At 45.0% G+C, this 17,084-nt stretch overlaps 1 protein-coding gene across 2 annotated transcripts in view; it reads left to right on the forward strand.

The window, feature by feature from the left end:
- Positions 1-17,084, forward strand: part of CC2D2A (coiled-coil and C2 domain containing 2A) — a 121,951-nt gene that overhangs the window by 62,528 nt on the left and 42,339 nt on the right. For both annotated transcript variants that reach the window (XM_088836515.1, XM_088836517.1), the window contains 4 exons: positions 7,044-7,200; positions 10,301-10,448; positions 13,368-13,506; positions 15,040-15,243. In XM_088836515.1, the coding sequence (XP_088692641.1) occupies positions 7,044-7,200; positions 10,301-10,448; positions 13,368-13,506; positions 15,040-15,243 (648 nt within the window). The remainder of the gene's footprint in view (positions 1-7,043; positions 7,201-10,300; positions 10,449-13,367; positions 13,507-15,039; positions 15,244-17,084) is intronic.

The following is a 17,084-nucleotide window of genomic DNA, read 5'->3' on the forward strand; positions in this document are numbered from 1 at the left end:
AACAGGACAGTTTTCCCCACTCCAAGAGTACACTTCTAACAGAAAAGCCAGAGAAACCAGGAAACCCATGAACCTATAGTATCCCATAGGTTTATGAGAGGTGAATCAAGACAAAATAGTGGGACTTTCCTGGTGGCCCAGTGGTTAAGATTTTTGCCTTCCAGTGCAGGGGCTAGGGGTTCGAACCCTGGTCGGGGGCTAAGATCCCACATGCCTTGCATCCAAAGAAAAACCAGAAAACAGAAACAAGATGTACCAAATTCAAAAAGGATCCCCATCAAAAAAAACTCTTTAAAAAAAAACCAGAATAGGAAGGTCCTTTGAGTTGGGAGTGATGACACAGAGGAGGGTGGGCCTCGGTCACCCAGAGTCTTTTCAGGGAGGGAGGGGAGTCTCTGGGTGCAGGAGCAAACAATGTTTGATCCAACACTGAGGGGAAGTGGGGACATCGGCCTAACAGACTGAACCACGGCGTCACCGGGGCTGAGATCTCAGGGCGGCCCCTGTACCGAATCCACCGCTCCCACATGTGCAAGATAAGCCGTGCAGTGTTTTGTTTTGCTTTGCTTTGCTTAGGTTTTAAGTTCAGAGAATCGTGACTTAAGGCCGTGCAATTTAAACTACTTCCCGATGGACTCTTCTTTCTTCTGTCGTAATGCCCCTTCATTTTTCTAAGATTTGGCTTATCAACACTATCCTAAGCACTGTTGTTAGCAGGTAAATTTGCACCAGAAGGTTGACTTAAAGCAAACCTCATTTCAAATGCAGCAGAAGTTACTAATAATCTCACAGAGTCCCAATTTGGTAGCAGTTGATCTAATTGCTATTCTGAATTCACTGCTGCCTTTTTCTTTTTTAAATACAAGAGGAATTTTTGAACCATTGAACATACATCAAATTATATTTCCTGTCTTGTTTCTTCATTAACGTTCCACCTTCAAGCAGACACACACAAACGCTCATTTTGCTTAGAGCAGTGCTCCTCAGTGAAGATAATATTGCGCCCCTAGGGGATATCTCGGAGAAGGCAATGGCAAGCCACTCCAGTACTGTTGCCTAGAAAATCCCATGGATGGAGGAGCCTGGTAGGCTGCAGTCCACGGGGTCGCTAAGGGTCGGACACGACTGAGCGACTTCACTTTCACTTTTCACTTTCACACATTGGAGAAGGAAATGGCAACCCACTCCAGTGTTCTTGCCTGGAGAATCCCAGGGACGGGGGAGCCTGGTGGGCTTCCGTCTATGGGGTCACACAGAGTCGGACACGACTGAAGTGGCTCAGCAGCAGCAGCAGCAGCAGCAGCAGCAGCAGCAGGGGATATCTGGCAACGTCTGGTGACATTTTAACTGTTACAGGTGGTGAGGAGCTACTGGCACCTCTACTAGGCAGAAGCCAGCGATGCTGGTGAACACTGTGCCATGCACACACACCACACACACACACCACACATGTACCACATGTACACACACCACACACACACACACACCGCAGCAAACAGCTGTTCAGCCCCACAGTCAGTCATGCCGAAGCTGGAAACCCCTCACTTAGAAAACAGAACTTCAACTTAATGATACAGAAAGTGATTTACAAATATTTATCAAGCCCAGTGACTCAATGGACATGAGTTTGAGCAAGCTCTGGGAGTTGGTGAAGCACAGGGAAGCCAGGCATGCTGGCATCCATGGGGTCGCAAAGAACTGGACACGACTGAACAACTGGACTGAACTGAACTGATGAAGCCCAAGTGTCCACTCTCTGATTTTTACAAATAGCATTCTATTCTAGCATTAAATAGAACTGTGATTTTAAAAATTAGGGAGTCTTAAAAAGACAGTTCTTACATATTGAAGTTTAATGTAAATAAAAGAAACTTATTTTACAAAGCTTTTGTTGCTGTTGTTTAGTCACCAAGTTGTGTCTGACTCTTTTGAGACCGCATGGACTGTAGCCTGCCTAGTTCCTCTGTCCATGGAATTTTCCAAACAAGAATACTGGAGTGAGTAGCCATTCCATTTTCCAGGGGATCTTCCTGACCCAGGGACCCAACCCGGATCTCCTGCATTGCAGGTAGATTCGTTACTGTCAGAGCAACCAGGGAAGCCCAAGAGTAGTTAGAGATACAAAGTCAGGAAAGGTTTAACTAAATGCTTAATAGTGCATTTATGTCACCTTCTAAAGCATCTTCCCAGCATAAATGGTATTTTCTGACTGTTGGTATTGTTTCTATTCCATTAACTTGAAGTAATATCAAAGTTTTATGAGTCCCTCATGTTTTCAAGCATTTGAGACAATGTAGTTTTTTTTTACCTCCCTATTTTTGGGTCCCCAGAAATATAGGTTATTTAACTCTAAATATGGAATATGCCCTAACATTCTTATAGATTCTCAGAAGCTTAATGTCTTCCTTGAAAAACACTAAGGTATCTTGAAAAGACATCCTTACAAGTTAAAATTTAATTTAAATAAAAGAAATGCCTATTTCATAAAACTGAATCAAATCAACTGGCCACAGGATTTAATGAGACATCTGGGAAATGTAATCGTGTTTATGAGAAACCTTTGTAAACTGCAAAGTATGAGAAAAATGCACATGCTTGTTCCAACTGCATGCCCAGGTGAAGAAGGAATGGCATTTATGCAGAAGGAAAGAGGCTTCTCATCCATCTCAGCCAAGCTGCTCCACTGCATTCCTGCTGAACTTTGGGTAACGTCCTCATTTTACAATGAGAGCAAAAGTGGGGGAATGTTATGCCCGAGATCAAGTTGCAGTGTCAGGATTCAGATGCAGACCAATCCGACCACAAGACTGCCATGTCCTGTCCACCACACCGCCCTCTGCAGGCAGTGGGAGGAGCTGACAGTCCACTGCTGCTAAGTCACTTCAGTTGTGTCCGACTCTATGCGACCCCACAGACGGCAGGCCACCAGGCTCCCCCGTCCCTGGGATTCTCCAGGCAATAACACTGGAGTGGGTTGCCATTGCCTTCTCCAATGCGTGAAAGTGAAAAGTGAAAGTGAAGTCGCTCAGTCGTGTCCGACTCTTAGCGACCCCACGGACTGCAGCCTACCAGGCTCCTCCATCCATGAGATTTTCTAGGCAAGTGTACTGGAGTGGGTTGCCATTGCCTTCTCCAGACAGTCCACTAGGGAGTGAAACAAATCAGGAGAAAAAATCTGAGTCGGGCAACTCCCAAGTCTACCAGCGGTTCAGAGAACAATTCCATTCCATGGATTTATCGTCTAACACCTCACTTCCAGTAAGAGTTATCGTGCTCCTTTCTAAAGATATCAATTCACAGAGGAGAGGTATTGAGAAATCAAAGGGAAATCAAACAAGGTCCCTAGCCTCAGGAATCTCACCCTTCAGTGAGACAAATGATAAATTAGGAATTTCAGTAGAGGGGGTGAGCATTCCTCCAAGGAAAGCCCAGGGATTGGTGGGGGCATGTGACAACCTCGAGCAGTCTTCACGCAGGGTCTGATACAGCAGAGCACCTTCCAGGGAGTTCAAACACGCTCACAAAGTGGACAATGCACCCTCCCCTGGCCAGGAGAGCCAGTCCTTTGAGAATCGGAGAAACAGAGAGTCAGAGACAGGAAGAGCTCGGAGGCCTTTTAATTACAGCTGCCCAAGCTAAAGGCTGTACTTTAACCTTTTGTTACTGTTGCGGTTTAGTCACCAAGTCGAGTCTGACTGTTTTATGCCACCATGGACTATAGCACACCAGGCTCCTCTGTCCATGGGATGTTCCAGGCAAGAACACTGGAGTGGGTTGCCATTTCCTTCTCCAGGACATCTTTCCAACCCAGGAATTGAACCCACGGGTCCTGCATTAGCAGGTCGTTTCTTTAATGCTGAGTCACCCGGGGAAGCCCAACCTTTGGTTTTAGCCATTGTTTATACAGCATTTCCACGTTTTGTGGTTCTTTCATTTAGATTTTAAATTCTCTTTCCATCGTTATTTCTCCCCAATCTGTCTACTTTTAAAGTAATTATATTTACCGTACAAATCATGGATTATGGTTGCAGCTTTGAAAGATTTCTTAACTTTTATGCACCTTTCTGACTTTCCTTGACCCGAGAGGAGATCACAACAAACGGTGAGTGCTCCCTGGCGTGAGACCCTGGTAGACTCACACCCCAGCTTTGTGCCTCACGAGGGGAGGGGCCAGGAGAACTTCCTCCCCTTCGCTGAGTCCCATATCCATCATCTAGGGCTGTGCGGTCTGATATCTTGCCCAGTCTTTACCAGAAACCATCCTCTATAGGACTGTGGTTAAGATTAAGCACGGTATCAGACCTAAAGCCCTTAATGGCTTTACCCAAAGGCCTGTCTGGATGAATAAAAATTCAAGAAGTACAAAAAGAATTTTAAAGAAAGAAAAATGCGCCATTCTCTCAGGCCGAAACTTTATGCCAGAGAGTCCATAATTTAACAGGTCAAACCAAGGTCTCTTGTGCAGTAAGCAACAACCTGCTCCATGTTCTTTACAGTCTGTGATATTATAAAACCGCAGACTCTTATGAGAAGTTGGGATAAGCCAAAAAATTGACCTTTCTTTTTCCATTAGAATTTTAAACCAATAAAAGTGTAGATAAAATGTGTAAAAAAAGATACATAGAGAGAGGGATCATTTATAAATTAATAGAGGCTTGAGGGACATACCAATCAACTGCAATGTATGAAATCATTGTCATCCTGATTCAAAATATTATAGTAAATTTTTGAGATTCTAAAGGACATTTGAAACTTACTGATATTTGGCATTATTCAGGAATTGCTGTGATAATTGTATGCTAATTACGCCCTTTTTATATCCTCTTTTAGAGATACATATTGAAATATTTACAGATGAAATGATGTCTAAGCTCAGAATACTAATGAAGAGGCAAATAGTTGAGAATATAGATAAAACCAGATTGACAATAACTTAATGGTAATTGAAGTTAGGTAGGTGATGGATTCATGGTATATTATTCTTCTAATATTACATATATTTGAAACTTTCCTTAAAAGATCTCTTTAATATAGGTAAAAAAAATCACCTATCTCCTGATAAAGATGAATTTGGAGAGTGTGGCTTAAATGTGCAACTCATGGGCTCCCTGCTGAGCCCTTGAATCACGCAGGGGTAAGCCCTCAACAGTCGCAGGTCTCTTGGTGCACCCAGCCTGTTAGAATAGCTCACGGCGGTACTAAGTCTGGGGTCTTGAGTTCAGTTCCTATGGAGTCTCTGCCTTTGTCTTTGTCCCAGTAGCCCCTCCAAACTCAATCGGCCATGTTGCAAATGTGAGCTGGTGAATACCAGGTCGATGGTATAGCAGGCCACACGAATAGCAGGCCACACGAATTCATCCTTCTCATCCTTGGAAAAGAATTCACAACACAACGCATGCTGTGTTAGGGAGGGTGGGCAGAGACACTGTCATCTTTGCACATTCAGGGGGTGAGTGGGAAGATAATCAGAGAGGGCTCTGCTGCATCCCAAGAAAAATAGGAACATTTCATCGAGAGATGAATGGATAAGGAAGTTGTGGTACATACATACAATGGAATATTAGTCATAACAAGGAATGAAATTGAGCCAGTTCCAGCGAGGTGGATGAATCTAGAGCCTATTTCAGAGAGTGCAGGAAGTCAGAAAGAGAAAAGCAAATATTATATATTAGCATATATACATGGAATCTAGAAAAATGGTACTGATGAACCTACTTGCATGGCAGGGATAGACAAGATGTGGAGAGTGGACTTTTGGACACGGTACAGGGGAGGGGAGCGTGGGACGAACTGAGAGAGCGACACTGACATATAGACACATCGTGTGTGAAACAGAGGGCCGGTGGGAAGCTGCTGCACAGCACAGGGAGCTCAGCTCCATGCCCTGTGATGACCTAGAGTGGTAGGAAGGGGGTAAGTGTAAGGGAGGCTCAAGAGGACGTGGCCGTGTGCTCACCTATGGCTGATTCATCTGGACGTATGGCAGAAGCCAACACAGCACTGTAAGCCAATTATCCTCCAATTAAAGATAAATTTACAAATAAAAAAGAGGGAGGAGCTATATGTTTACTTAGAGTTGATTCACGTTGTTGTACAGCAGAAACTAACACAGCATTAGCAATTATCCTCCAGTTAAAAATAAAAGAAATGTTTAATTAGTAGAAATCAAAGAGCAAGATCTGCATTTTAGGAAATATGTGTACCAGCCAGAGAGGCTTCATGGAGAGAGACAATGGACCGTGGAAGGAAGGCAGCAGAGCTGAGAAATATTTTATCTTCTTCCCACAAAAGTGAAATGACCCAGGAATACAGGGGAAGCTTGATCACATGGAGCAGAGGGTCCGACTGAGACCGTGTTGTATATTCGTAATCTGTGGATGTCCTGGCACTGGGGTCTTCATCTCATGGTGATGACATGATAATGAAGCACTCCACAGTAATTAGCATCAGAACTGTAGATGGTCCTGTTGACCCCATTTGGGGAGAAAGTCTGTGAAGGAGATGGATAGGGCTCAGCAACTAACAAAAAAAAATGAAGGTCCTAAAGGAAAGACTTTGAGAGATTCACCAAATAATAGATTTGACCCGATAACCTAGAGTACTTTGGGGTATAATGCTTTTCCTACTGACTTTGAATTTGGTGCAGACAATAAACCATCTGGTGGCTTGTCCAAATTATCTCACCTTTCTACCTAATGCTGTTGCTCTCTGAAATAACTGGAACCAGGAAAAAGAGGGAGCCTATTCTCCCAAACTAATGCGTATTAGTTTGAAATAGAAATATTTGCAGTACCCTGGTGCTTTGTAATCAGCCTCTCTACCACAGACAACTGGGCCACGCAAGAAGACAGGATGCTGATAACTTGACAAATAAGGTATGATCTGGTCTCCATGGGGACCAAAGCAGGACCACTCAGCCCTCCACTCTGACATGGATGCTCTGGACTAGAACAGTGAACAGCACAGACAAAGGGACTGATTATCTGGGAGTGAGCACCCTTTCTTGCTGTTCTTATTGGGCTCCTTCTCTTCCTCAATTTCAGGTCTATGAATCAGCTGGACACAGTGGTACCACCTTGCTGGCGGAAGTGTTTCTGCCTATTCCTGAAACCACTGTTGTCAGCGGAAGGGCTCCCATTGAAGAAGTGGAGTTTAGCAGTAACCAGCATGTGACCCTGGACCACGAGGGGGTCGGAAGCGGTACGGGGGGGGGGTCGGAAGCGGTACGGAGGGCTCACGGAATCACTGTCAGATTTGAATGTCTTTTTTTTCCCTTATCAGACAGCCAGACAATTACAACATTGCTATAAGAAATTCAAATGAAAGCAATAATCACAAACGATTTTTTGCAAAGTAATTTTTACACACTGTGGGCGGCCAATAAATTCATGTAACTGTACAAGTGTAAAGTAGTTTGGCCATGTGCATTAAGGGCCTTTAGATTGCCTTTGACACCTTAATTCAACTTCTAGGAATCCTTCCTGAAAAAATAATTCAAAATGAAGATAAAGCTTTGTGCATTAAAAAAAAAAAAAGTACATCATAGTGTTATCTGTAAGGTGGAAAGTTTGAAATAAAATAATTGTAATGGGGATATTATTAAATAATATTCTCTCATCTCTCATGGACTTTCTCTCTCCGTCAAGCATGTTTTTTTAACCTCTCTTTAATATACTTGACATCTCTTGCTTTCGCATCTATATTCTGTGTAATTCCTTTAAATCAGTCTTCTAAGTCATGAATTCACTTTCTGGCCGTGTCTGGTCATTGAAATTCATCACTGGGTTCCTCATTTCAGTGGCTGTGTTTTTCACCTCTAGAGACGCTGTTTAGTCTTTTTACCATCAGTTCTGACACCTTCTGTCATTTCCCGGTACTCTCGGCCGTTTATTTCACTCATTCATTTCTTCATTCTCTGTATATGTTAGTCTCTCAGTCGCTCTCTGCGACCCCATGGACTGTAGCCTGCCAGGCTCCTCTGTCCATGGGATTCTACAGGCAAGAATATTTTTCAGTATTCTGTATCTGGCATTCCAACACCTTTCTGCTTATTGGTCTGATTCTGTTTCCTCGCATGCCTGGTGATTTTTTATTGTGAGTGCATATCTGGATGCAAGAATCCCTTGAGTCCCAGATCCGAACACCAGTCTAAAAGTCTGGGGATCTAAGCTTTTAGTTCCAGCTCTGTTACTGACAAACTGTGTGACCCTAGTAATCATGTAACCTCTTTGACTGTCACCTTTCTCCTTCATAAGAGGGGGTCTAATAAACCTCCCTTAAATGTCTTATGGGGTTATTTTGAAGATCAAGATGCAGTGTTCAGCATGAAGGAAAGATTGGTTTTTAAGTCATACAGTAAAATAAGTATACTTTATTTACTTAATTATTTTTGTTTTGGCTGCACTGGGTCTTCATCACAGCATTCCAGCTCTTCATTGGGACACACACGCTTAGTTGCCCTGTGGCATGTGGGATCTTAGTTCCCTGACCAGGGGTCAAACCCGTGTCCCCTGCATTGGAAGGCAGATTCTTAACCACTGGACCACCACCAACGCCCCTGAAGGAAAGCTCTTCAGAAAACACAGAGAGGCTATTATAGGGTTAACAGTGGTATTGTTTTGTGTTAATAGCAATAATATTAACTTGGACTCCAGAACAAGAAGTTCCTATGAAAATGAAAAAGTGAAAGTCGCTCAGTCGTGTCCAACTCTTTGTGATCCCATGGACTGTCACGGTATTCTCCAGGCCAGCATACTGGAGTGGGTAGCCTTTCCCTTCTCCAGGGGATCTTCCCAACCCAGCGTTGAACCCAAGTCTCCTGCATTGCTGGCGGATTCTTTACCAGCTGAGCCACCAGGAAAGCCTATGTTTCATGCTTAAAAATCTTTTTTTCTTTTACATGATTAATGTCCTGTCCAGAGACTTTTTGTCATTAATGTCGAATCAGTGGGAGCCCAGTCAGTGAGGCTTTAAAGTCACTAGCATAGCTGAGTGACAGCGTGTGTGGAGTGGTCAGTGCCGGCCAGGTCTGCTGAGGCTTTGCAGGTTTCTCCTCACTTGCATGCTATTTCTCATTCCAGGCACGCTCTCACCTGAGGGCCTTTGCATTGTTCCTTCTGCCAAGAAGGCTCTTTCCCAAGATACCTACATGCCTCCCTTCCCTTCCTTCAGGCCTTTCATTATTCAGAAGGGACCTCTCACGGAGCCTTCACTTGCCACTCAACACTGGAAGTTCAACCCCTGCCTCCTCCTCAAGCATATATTTTCTCTACACTCTTCATAATTTGTTTCTCTTTTGCACTTACCATTCTCTAACATAGGGCTTCCCTGGTGACTCAGTGGTAAAGAATCTGCCCGCAATGCAGGAGACACAGGTTCGATCCCTGGGTTGGAAAGATCCCCTGGAGAAGGGAATGGCAATCCCCTCCAGTCTTCTTGCCTGGAGAATCCCATGGACAGAGGAACCTGGTGGGCTACAGTCCATGGGGTCGCAAGTGGTGGACACAACTTAGCAACTAAATCACCACCACCACTGTCTAACATACTAGCCTCATCTCTTATTTATCACATCTATAATCTGTCTTTCCTACTTGAATGTAAATTCCATGAGGTCAGGGATTCCTGTCAGTTGTGTTTACTGCTGTCTTATTGACTAGAATAGTGCCTGGCGTAAAGTAGGGGCTCAAGTAGGTGTCTACGGAACAAATGAAGGATTGTCTTCACAGTAATCCTTAAACGGGGTGCTGTTATTATTACTGCAGCACGGGCTTCCCTGATAGCTCACTTGGTAAAGAATCTGCCTGCAATGCAGGAGACCCCAGTTCGCTTCCTGGGTTGGGAAGATATGATGGAAAAGGGAAAGGCTACCCACTCCAGTATTCTGGCCTGGAGAATTCCATGGACTGCATACTTCATGGGGTCACAAAGAGTAGGACACAACTGAGCAACTTTCACTTTCATTATTATTATCTCGATTTTATACATAGCGAAACTAAGGTTCAGAGAAGTTAAGCAATTTGTCCACAGTCACACAGCTGTTACGTGGCAGAATATATATGCAGTTGGTCCCAGCGCAGAGTGCATCACTGCTCATAATGCTACACTCTGCTATCAGAGAGACAGTCGAGGGGCCCACTGAGTCATCACCTGCAGCTCCATGTTTTGACCTGAGTGATGTGCTCCACCCTCCCACCCCCACCCACTCTGTTCCATTTCTCTGCTCTCTGCTTTGCCTTCTCATGAGCACGGGGCCCACTCCCTCTTTCTAAACCGCATCCTTTTTCATCCGCTGCTTCCTCAGGAGTGCCCTTCTCATTTGAAGCCGACGGTAGTAATCAACTGATTCTAATGACCTCGGGGAAAGTGTCCAACAGCGTGGCATGGGCCATTGGAGAAAATGGGATTCCTTTAATTCCTCCATTGTCGCAGCAGAATATCGGATTCAGAAGGTAACGTGTGGCTAGAACAGCTGATGAGCAAGGACAGCATTGGCGTTAGCACGATTCAGTGAGGAAAAGGCTTGCAGTCTCACAGTCTTTCCTTTTATTGTCATGTGCCAGTATTTTCAGGGGATTTGTGTGTGTGTGTTCTTATGATAAAAACTGAAATGTTAACATCCTAACAAATACTGGATGTTCATCAGCATCAGATACCAGTAAGCCTGTGAAATACTCTTTTCGCAGTTTTACAGACGGGGAAAGTACATGGCGCGTGTTATTGTTCAGTCTGTCAGTCGAGTCCCACTCTTTGTGACCCCATGGACTGAAGCTCACCAGGCTTCCCTGTCCTCCACTATCTCCAGGAGTTTGCTCAAATTTGTGTCCACTGGGTTGGTGACAACATCCAACCATCTCATGCTCTGCCGCCCTTTTCTCCTCCTGCCTTCAATCTTTCTGAGCATCAGGATCTTTTCCAGAGTCAGCTCTTGGCATTAGGTGGCCAAAGTATTGGAGCTTCAGCATCGGGCCTTCCAATGAATATTTGCATGGCATATAGTTGTATCTATTTGGCCCTCAGTCAGAGATCCCTGTAAAATATGACTGATGCAGAAATTTCTGGGATTATGAAAGGCCCTGTTCTCAGTCCCCTTCCTTGATTGCTAGCTGTCGGTCTCACTCAGAACAGCGGGAAGGGACTCACTCCAGAGTCTCACTCCCTCTGAGTGGCTGATGCCCATGCAGGCATCCTGGACTGTGGAGCCAGGGGCCTGGGTTCCGGTCTTGCTTCTGTCGCTCCCCAGCAGATGTGCCTTGAGTGGATCATCTGACTGTCGTGGCCTCAGTAGCCTCCATGAAATGAAAGGACTTACCTTTTTTTTTTTTTAATTTATTTATTCGGCTGCACAGAGTCCTCGTTGCAGTGTGCAGGATCTTAGTTGTGATGGGATCTAGTTCCCTGACCAGGGATCGAACCCAGGCCTACTTGCCTTGGGAGCAGGGAGTCTTAACCACTGGACCACCAGGGAAGTCCCAAAAGGACTTATCTTGATCAAGAAGGTATGTTCCAAGTCACAGGCTGTCATTTTCAACACGTGGAAAAACAGAGGAACAGGGCTGGTTTTGTTCCCTTTACGCCCTCTCCGTCCAATGCAAACACCTGTCCCCACGTGATGATGACAATAAGGTCTTTCTCAGCCAGGAGCCTGGCAGCATTTCCAGGGGAGGCTTGTTTATGCTTTACATACAAGCCTCCTGTGCTTTGTCTCATTGAGTTTCCTGCTGAGGTTAAAGCTCCAGCTCTTGGGAGAGGAGAAACAGTGTGAGTGACGGGAGACGCAGCCCTGTTAATAAAGACCCAGCTCAACTGTGGTGACCACCTGGGACCCTTGGAATTCAGTCGTGTCCAGAGTCGGGGCTTAAGTTATTTGCATAAATGTTTGTTTCTTCTCTTTTATTTTAGCCTCAGCCCCAAGTGGTCCCCAGTTACCTGAGAGGTGGGACCTTCCGGGCATCCTACACCAGGTGCCCTAGTCTGGATCCAGTGACTCAGGACACTGGTGTGCTGGGCACAGTTGCAGAAATGCAGGGTCACAGTTGCATTCCTTCTATTTATGCCTTTCCCCCCAGATGTACTGAGATCTCATTGACATGTGAAATTATATAAGTTTAAGGTGTACAACATAATGATTTGATATTCACAATAAGTTTGGGTAACATCCACTGACACACATAATTAGATTTTTTTTCCCCCTTGGGCTGAGAAATTTTCAGATCTGCTCTCTTAGCAATTTCCAAGTGTACAATAGAGTATTATTAGCTACACTCATATAATCATACATAGATTGAAGGCAGGAGGAGAAGGGGGTGTCAGAGGACGAGATGGTTGGATAGCATCACCAAACTCACTGGACATGAATGTGAGCAAACTCTGGGAGATGGTTAAGGACAGGGAAGCCTGGGGTGCTGCGGTCCACGGGGTCGCAAAGAGCTGGACACGACTGAGCAACTTAACAACAACAGCTGTGGTCACCACGCTGTACATTAGAATCCCAGGACTTATCCATCTTACAACTGGAAGTTTGTACTCTGGAGTGGCTTCATCCATTTATCCACCCCCCTGACCTCTGGCTCCATCACTCTTTTCTCTGTTTCTACATGTTTGGTTATTTTAGATTCCACGTAAAAGTGAGATTATCTCACTTATCATAATGCCTCAGTGTCCATCCATGTTGTTGCAAATGGCAGGATTTCCTTCTTTCAGGACTGAATTATCTATCTTGGCTGTTGTAACTAATACTGCAGTAAACATGGGGGTGCAGAGACCTCCCCAGGACACTGATTTTATTTTGGGTGCATTCCCAGAAGTCAGATTGCAGGAGCATATGATTGCTCTGCTTTTAACTCCTTGAGCCTCCATACTGTTTTTCACTGTGGCTGCACCAACTTACATTCCCACCAGCAGTGCACAAGGAATTCCCTTCTCATATCCTTGCCAGCACTTATCGCTTGCCTTTTATGACAGCCATTCTGACAAGTGTGAGGTGACATTTCATTGTGGTTTTGATTTGCATTTCCCTAATGATTGAGCATCTTTTCATGTGTCCATTGGCCATTTGTATGTCTTTGGAAAAATGTCCATTCAGATCCTTTGCCCATTTGTTAATCAGATTATTTGTTTTGTCGCCATTAAGTTGAATGAGTTCCTTATATTTTTTGGATGTTTTTATGCCTTATTAGACACATGCTTTGAAAATGTTTTCTGCCACCATTCATGCTTTTTTATTACCCTATAACATATTTAATAGCAACCATCAGGTAAGGAAAAATGGCAGAGGTCCTTCAGAGCAGGGCTGACCCTGCGGTTCTGTGGTCCTGATGCAGACTGCTCTGTGATGAAGTCTGTCTCATTGAATCAACTTCTGTTTTCAGTGCTTTGAAGAGAGCAGATGCCATCTCTTCTATCGGCACATCAGGACTGACAGACATGAAGAAGTTGGCCAAGTGGGCAGCAGAGTCCAAGCTTGACCCCAACGACCCCAGCAATGGCCCCCTGATGCAGCTGATCTCGGTAACGTGTCAGGAGACATGGGCGCACAGCACCTCTCCACTCGGTGTGGTAACCACAGAAAGGGCAGGGCTTTTTACACAGGTTCCCTTTCACCCTACATTCTCCTGCGCCAGAGTGTGTAAGAAGGTGAGGGCTGGGTTGAATGACAGGTTTAAATTCTAGCTCTGCACCTACTGACTGTGTGAGCAAGACAAACGTCCGAAGCCCGTGAGGCCCTCACAGTGTTGTTGGGAAGAAATGAGCTGCTGGTTGTCAGCCTCCAGCTGTCCACACTCAGCATGCAGGAAGCACCAGGTACTGCTGAGGTTACAGGGCTTCCCAGGTGGCGCTAGTGGTAAAGAACCCTAAATGGTAATCTAATCGTTCAACCAGAAAACGAGCAAAACCACCATTTCTGAAGACACCCCAATACAGGAGAAATAAGCGATGCAGGTTCGATCCCTGGGTTGGGACGATGCCCTGGAGAAGGAAATGGCTACCCACTCCAGTATTCTTGCCTGGAGAATCCCATGGACAGAGGAACACAGACCATGGAGGGCTACAGACCGTGGGGTCACAAAGAGTCTGACACAGCTGAGTGACTAAACACTTGGTCCCCTTGATGGTTCTTGTTTTTAACTGTTTGCTTCCCAGAGAAGGACAAAACACAGGGCTTGCTTTCCTGCTGCTGTCGCTCAGTCGTGTCTGACTCTCTGCGACCCCACGGACGGCAGCACGCCAGGCTCCCCCGTCCTTCACCGTCTCCCGGAGTCTGCTCATACTCATGTCCACTGAGTCGGTGATGCCATCCAACCACCTCACCCTTGCCTTCCTGACTAGCCTATTCTATGAACCAGGATTGTCACCGCAGGATCGCCTTTCCCATTGCAAAGCCCCAGCGGATCTCTGCTCTCTCTGCAGGTCAAGGCTGCAGCTGACACAGCTCCCAGCAGAGGAGCAAATGGACACCTGGGCAGAGTGAAGCCCAGACCTGCTCGTCCTCTCAGGGTTGCTGAAGCTGTGCTTTCTATGCTGGTGCCTGGGTCCACCTCTGGTTCATTTTTCCTAACAACCAAGGACTGTAGCCTGCCAGGTTCCTCTGTCCATGGGATTTCCCAGGCAAGAATACTGAGTGGGTTGCCATTTCCTTCTCCAGGGGAACTTTCTGACCCAGGGATCGAACCCGAGTCTCCTGTGTATTTTTTGCAGTAGGCGTTTAGTAACACACTGATATAACTGACTCATTTATCAGTCTGTTATATTTTCATAACATCTATTAGGGGAACATGCATACCAGACATGAACTGTTTACTTTTTATTTCTCTGGAAAAATGATTTATGGTACTTTTAATAACTATTCAGTGAATATAACAGCATGTCCCTCATTGCCATTATATTTGACTGTGTTTTCTCTTTAAATGAAATAGTGGATGTTTCAAGTTTATCCATCTAAAACTGTTCAACATTCAACATCATTCCCAAAAGCTCAGTGCCAGGTTTCCTTGGGTGACATCTGCCTGTCACCTAGAGCTTTGTATTTCCTGGTTTTTATAGGTTGCTACCAGTGGTGAATCCTACATCCCTGGCTTCTTCCGACTTGAACAGCTACAACAGGAATTTAACTTTGTTTCGGATGAGGAATTAAATAGATCGAAACGATTCAGGCTGCTGCTTCTTAGAAGCCAAGAGGTGCCAGAGTTCCGACATTATAAGCAAATTCCACTGTATGACCGAGAAATTATGGAAAGAGTATTTCAGGTAAGAGATTGCCTTAGAGGGGTTGATAAAATAATCAAATGTTTACTGTGCCATTTTGTATACTATGATATATATGTAGGTGTCCTTGTGGTGTTCTCAGTAGCAATACTGGTTTCTTCTTTATCCACTTTACATAGCCTTTTCATTATTTTTCTTGAATCCAATGTTTAAATCATCTCTTTGTCTCAGTCTGATGACATCTAAACTAGGAAAAATTAGTGTCATAGGGATGAAGAATCTCTTAAGCGTTAGTGTGGCAAACAATCCTGCCTGGCTTAGTCAGGAATTCGATGCCATCTTTTTCAAATTAAAATTTATTTACTTAAATGGCTGCATCGGGTCTTCGTTGCGGCCCGCAGGATCTTCGTTGCATCACGAGGTATCTTTCATTGCACTGCACAGACTCTCTAGTTGTGGCTTGCGGGCTTAGTGGCTCACGTGTGGGATCTTAGCTTCCTGACCAGGATTCAAACCCACGTCACCTTCATTGCAAGGCAGATTCTTAACCACTGGACCACCAGGGAAGTCAGTCCCTCAATGCCATTTTAACCCAATAAGTATTTCCTAAGCACAAAGCACAGGGGTAAGCGCTGCTTGGAAGATAGATGGGTAGGATGTGAACAGCCTGGGTGAGGGGGTAGGAAGTGGGGAACAGGTCTGGTCAGGATGCTGCAGGCAGCTGGAGACAGAAAGCCTTGGGGGAGGTTGGAGTGGTGCAGGGAGCCTTTGAGGAGCTACAGGGAACAAGCCTGTGTAGCGGGGCGGGCCAGGGAAAGCTGGACAAGTTTATGTTTGATGAGATAAAGAAATAGCCACTAGAAATTAATATCAGTGTAACTTCGTTTGTTTGCTTGTTTTCACTGCCGTTACTCTAGGAGGCGGATCCCAAAAGATATGCTGCAATTTATAGCAAAGAGTATTCTGCCTTACGTTTTCCTCTAAGAGTTTTATAGTGCATGGCGTTACCTTTAGGTCTTTGATCAAAAGCAGTATGATTTTTCAAGCAGAAATTATTCCTAGAGAGATATTTTTGGTTACTTGGTTTCTCTTGGTATCAGTTTGGACTTGTGATTATAAGTGATAAAAACCCGATTTGAACCAGCTTCTGTACCAGGGGAGTTTATTAGATGATGAAATCACAAAATTGAGTTAAGCGTCTAAGACATCTGAATGACAGGAGCTCGTCTGCCCCTCAGAGCCATCCAAGGAGTGCCAGGCTCCTTCTCCTTCCTGTGGGGGCTTCACGGTATGGTGAATTTTCCACCATTGCAGACAGATTTCTCTGCTTGATCACTTGGTCACCAGTATCACCCAAGTTCATACCTAGGAGCCTCAGCCAGGAGGGAGAGGTATGTCCTCTTGTCCCGAGTCTAACAATCTTGGGGACAGGGTCTTCCCTGGTGTCCAGCGATTAGGAATCTCCTTTGCAAGGCAGGGGAAGAGGGTTCTATCCCTGGTCAGGGAATTGAGATCTCACATGCTGCAACAAAGACCCCGTGTTTGGCAACTACAACCTGATAATAAATAAATATATTTTATGCAGCCAAATAAATATTAAAAAAAAAAAAAAACATCTTGAAGATAGCCTTTGAGCCACCCAGGCTGGGTTAGGAGCCACCCCAGGCGTCAGCTATGACCAGAGAAGGACTGAAGGAGAACATGGAAGCTCCCTGGGGCCCACATGGAATTTTCTTGATAGAAAAAGAGAGGAAAGTACAGCTGCCTAGGAAGAAAAAGCCAAAGGCACCCACTACTTGCCTCCAAGTAGGTGTCCCAGGTCAACTGCAACCAGATGTTAGTTACTCTCTTTGTAATTGCTTTACTTGAAACAGAAAGACAAA

This window comes from Moschus berezovskii, chromosome 5 (genome assembly GCF_049115385.1).
Source record: "Moschus berezovskii isolate FMDL1 chromosome 5, NW_MosBer_1.0, whole genome shotgun sequence".
NCBI lineage: Eukaryota > Metazoa > Chordata > Mammalia > Artiodactyla > Moschidae > Moschus > Moschus berezovskii.